The 5,060-nt window shown below is 51.8% G+C and overlaps 1 protein-coding gene across 1 annotated transcript; it reads left to right on the forward strand.

Moving 5' to 3' along the window:
* Window positions 1-1,292: 1,292 nt before the first annotated feature.
* On the forward strand, window positions 1,293-2,103 carry EMH_0022430 (uncharacterized protein; the record flags this gene model as incomplete). Its single annotated transcript, XM_013501956.1, has 2 exons — window positions 1,293-1,958; window positions 2,056-2,103. The coding sequence occupies 2 exons, from the start codon at window positions 1,293-1,295 to the stop codon at window positions 2,101-2,103; spliced, it is 714 nt and encodes a 237-aa protein (XP_013357410.1).
* Window positions 2,104-5,060: the final 2,957 nt, after the last annotated feature.

Consider the following 5,060-nt stretch of genomic DNA (forward strand, 5'->3'; position numbering starts at 1 on the left):
ACCCCGCCGCGGCTGGTAACACAAGCCAGCCTCACGAGTGCACACAAGGAAGCTTCGACGAAGCTTTGTTTGCTGCATGCTTTACCTCATTGTACTATAGAGCGTTTGCATTTGCATTCCCGCAGCCTATCAAGGCCAAGCGAAGGCTCCTCCGCTAACTGTAGGCAGCCCATGCTACATTACCCGCGACACCCAGGCCTGAGCTCAACACCCAAGACGCCTGAGGACAGGGAAATGAGGTCAGCTGCATTTGGGAAACTCCTAATTTAACTCTTTACCTACACTGCACCTCGCTTCTGTCCTTGCTTAAGGCTAGCGAGCAGGCGTTATACAAGCCGTGGCGCCCCACACATATCAAGACAGCTTTAAAGACGCCACAGACCCTCATGGAAGACGATTTGCCTTGACATAACAGCGAAATATTTATAATGACCCCATTCTGTGTCATCTGGTCTTACATAGGCGACTCAAGTAACATCTATGATGCAGCAGTNTAGGGGTCTTGATCGGGTCGTGTTGGTTCGTCTGCGCAGTACTTACGATTAGAGTGAAGCAGACAAGCATATGCGCAGAGTAGAGTGTCACGATATGTGGAGTAAATACTGTATTGCTTTTAATATTCCAGAATGTGAGGAATTTGGCGGGAGTCATGCCGGCGATCAAATCGGGTTTGTTCATGAAGCCGCCGGAACACCGCAGCGTGTTGGCCGAACACGGCGCTGGAGACACTTTGCATCTTATTACCAACAACCCCAAAGCAGAGGCCGTTCCAAAACAATACATTTTGTTCAAAACCACCTTGAATTCAGTGCTTTTTGATGTTTTGTCCGTCGTAACGTTGTGTGTGGATCATTGCAGCACTGCGCGGACTGGCGTTGGATGCTCGAAGTTCGATCCCGTTGCGTCCCACTCCGATTTTTCACCCTGTTTTGAGTCAGTTGATTTGTGCAAAGTTTGCTCTACTTTTTCCGCACCAATGGACCATCACATAGCTTTTATGCATTGTATGCCCATGGCCGTTCTTCAGGATGAACAACGATAACCACTGTATAACGGCGNATAGCTTTTATGCATTGTATGCCCATGGCCGTTCTTCAGGATGAACAACGATAACCACTGTATAACGGCGACAGTTGCGGGGCAGCTATGTTCAACAACCGTTTTGACAAGGGGTTTGGTAGCAAAAAGGTGCCCAAAGAACGTTTAACTGGTCTCTTTTGAATACCCTATCCGTTGACTGCGGAGTCAGCTTGATGATGGCTGCTGCCGCGGATTCGTCAGAGCATCAAGGGATGTCAGCGGCCGTTGGGTCGAACCACTCTCCATACGCCTCGTTTCCGCAGCTTGCGGAGGCTGTCGGGGCGTCTTTCCCCACATCTGCCATCTCTAAGTCGTCGAGGAAAGGGCGACTTCGTCGCAACCGTTTACGGGACAGTTCTTGGGGGCTTGTGATCCTGTCGGCGGTGGCGTCGATTGCGGCAGTTGTGGTGTTAATATCCATATGCAGTAAAGCGCAGATGAGGAACAATGCCTTCCACTCTCACTCCCGCTTGCTGTCTGCTGGCGGGGGATCCAAACGAGGATTTGACCGCGTGTGTGACACGACGGCGGATGAGGCAGACGCTTGGCTGGATTCAGACGGTGACGATACTGACTCGGAGGAGCCAGTAGAGAAGAAACCCCGCCTCCCGGAGGAGGCAGGGGAGGGGGACGGATCTTCGCAAGCAGTTGAGGGTCTTCATGGCGCAGATGGACTTGCCGATTCCACAGCAGGACCCCAAGCTCAGGGGACCCCGCAGGACCATTCCTTGCATGCGCCTCCTTCAAAAAGTTCTTCATCGGTTGCGTCTACGGGGTGGACACTTGACGAGTTAAATGCCGCCGCTGGACTGCTTCAGCTGCGATTAGCGCCTGTTCACACGGTTCATGTGGGTCAACTTGTTGGAAAGCCCGGCAGAGTAATTTACATACGAAGAAGCGGGATAAGCTCTGAATCGCAGGCCCAGGAAAGTGTGGAGTCGACAGCAAAGATTGTTACGCTTGGTACTTTCGCAGGTTCAGCTCGAGCTGCAACCAAACCTCTGCTTGTACCTGGAGCTTTAGCTGCAGCTGGGCCTGCAGCTGGACGTGTAGCTGGACCTACAGCTGGGCCTGCAGCTGAACCTGCACCTGGGCCTGCATATGGTCAAACTACATTACCTGGGACTTCACAAGGGACAGGGCATGCACCTCCTGTTGAGCATCCTTACTTCCGCTTGCCAACGGTAGAAGCAGCACCTGGCACTGTAAGATTTACGCCCGAAAGAGCTATGCTTCTCCGCTTGGCCCCCCAAATACCAAACACATTATTATGTGAAGCGCACGATCTGCTTATGAAACCCCGTCTTTCAACATTTCAACTCAAGACTTTGGTGTCCACAGTAGAAGAGTTGGTAGCTCACTTATTAGCTTTCCAAAGACATACCCTTCCAGTCGCCCGCCCCTCACGCGCCGTTGCAATGCTGGGGGTTCGCTTCCTGATATTTGATATTGTCGTCTCAACGTTAAATCTCCTAGGGCAACGCGCTGAAGGGGGATGGTGGGAACGTGTAACTGCGACCGTCCCGCACTTGTATGACAACCCATATCTACATGCCCCAGCAAGACACGAGACGCATTTCAACAGGGTACTCATCAGAGCCTTGATGAAGGCGCTGACCACACTAAAAAGGGGGGTGCGGGCGCCAAGAGAGGATACTATACTGGTAAAACGGCTTTTGTTCACTTCACTCAATTCCCCGCCGCGTTTCCGAAGCCAGCAGTTTGATCGTTGGAGAGAAGACCTAAAGAAGCCCTAGGAGAAGGCGCAATACAAAGGAAATATTTGCGGTGTCGACTGCATCGTGGGCGAGCAGTTGTCGGCACGACTTTTATCTGTTAAGGGTGAGGAGCTGCATGTTCGCCGTCAGGTTCACATATTCCAACTGAGACACAGCCTCAGACCGCTCACGCCGCATGCCCCGGGGCGATCATTGCCGCCTCGATATACGCAGGCAGTCAATCCTTCCAAGATTTGTCCCCCATGCGGCTACATGAAGGATAGCTCTGGAAGAGCTTGGCAAAAATAAATTGATTTGAATGCTGCATCCTGCACGCGACCTCAGTCGCAAGCTGCTGCCTAGATGCCCATGCTTCTATTGCATGATTGCGAAGCATGCGAATGGTCAAGGACTGTGGGTTAGTGCATGGAATTGCCATTATCTATCTAGAACTTTACACTTCAACGTTCAGGATTACCACGTATGCGGACTGGACATGCGGGGAAACTGCGCCGGAGTTCTGAGGGATTCCGCATAGAGTCGCGTAAGTGGGTGAAGCGCAGCTTGGCTACTTTTGGCTGAAATCGAAAGTAGCAGTCAACCATTTTTTCATCTACCCTTTCAGGTGCAACAAAGCTGCGCCGCGATGGCGGTTTGCCTCACCTGAGGTAAAGTGCTTCATTCTTCCTCTTCCTGCTCAATCTATTTGCACTTCGTTCTTCAAATACCCTCAATGCAAGAGGCGGAGTTCAAGTTCGCCAACAAGTACTCCGCATGTAAGACAGAATTATCCTGTGAGAAGACAGCGTTAGTCAGGGGTGGCGGCAGCATCAGAAGCAGCAGCCGAATGAAGCAATGAAACCAAATGCTGTCACCAGCCCTCTGGTCTTACAAAATGCCTACTATCGCACAGCCCTAACGCGTTGTAGACACGGGAACATTTGTAGGGGAGCCTTCGAATTGCTGAGGGACTGCGTCGAGACACCGAACGAATTTTCAACGTACTAGCGTGTCAGGGCGCTACGCTCAGAGCTGCGCTACACTCGGAGCTGGCTATGGATTGAATACTTGTTCTGTTTCAAAGGGGTCTGCACCACAAGGCATGTACTGGTCACCACCACAAGTACACGGGCATTCGTCGAGACTGGAAAAGACGAACTTTACAAAGCTCAAGTGTGCGGCTACGGCACGCCTTCCTGGTGTTGACTGGGCCTTGAATGTCGATTTCCGCCGGCCCGAGTTTGCTCTCAGGTTCATTTGTACACAGCTCTGGCAAGGCGTGGCTCTAAAAGGCCCGTTCCCTTTGGGAGCGTATCTAGTTTTTTCTGGTAAACTTCGACCCTTCTCCGAGCTCTGCTAACTATCAATCGGCAGAAGAGCCGTCTCCACATTCAGGCTTGCCGCCTCATCCACCCGTCTACCAACTTCAGCCCTTCCAGCTATTGGCTACGTCGCCTTCCTTGTCTTTCTATGGTCTTTCGTTTCGCTAGGAAAGGGCAAGACTCTAAAGCGGCTTTGCCCTAGCTGCCTGATGAGGACTTAGTTGTGCACTATCTCACTTTCCTCAGTGAAGCTGTCTACAACATCTAGAATGCCGGCAGCTTCATCATCTTGCTATAGCGCGCCGCAGGCAGCAGCATGCTGCTGAGCATGTTGCTGTGGTTGTAATGGGTCCTGGCCATCAGACGAGGACGATAGCGAGCAGCGACCGATTTGCAAAATGCATATGATAACGGTTTCCGAAAAGCAGATGACTTCCTCGCCAGTCTGCAGGTGGCTTGGGCGTGGCGGCGTAAGGGCCTATGCCTGGCGGGGAGTTGAGGTAGACTGCCACGAGCTGCACCACACCTTACTGCAACACTTGCTGCACGCCAATCTCACCTTACATGTAACCATAGCCGACCCTCCCTTCGATGTATGCACTAATACCGCTGACAACTGTTAAACGTTCATTGAGCCCTCAGTAGCCAACCTGCTCGTACGTAGAAGTGCTTGCGCCGACTGAGCACAAAGCTGCAACAACATTTAGTGCCATATGAACTTGATCACGTACAAATCACCCACGAGGGTGGCAGAAGACAAATAAAAGAATCGGAATCTTTTTGCGCCTGTACGATTGCTACGTCCCCAAGCTAAGCCCAACGAGGACGCAGATTTCAGCTATCAGCCCAACTGTGCCTGCTCCAAAACATGGCGAGCGGTGCGTACATTCCGCACTTCTAGTATGATGCCTGCAGTATCTACGCACGCCGAAGATACTTG

Source organism: Eimeria mitis, genomic scaffold (assembly GCF_000499745.2).
Source record: "Eimeria mitis Houghton genomic scaffold, Emh_scaff793, whole genome shotgun sequence".
Lineage (NCBI taxonomy): Eukaryota > Apicomplexa > Conoidasida > Eucoccidiorida > Eimeriidae > Eimeria > Eimeria mitis.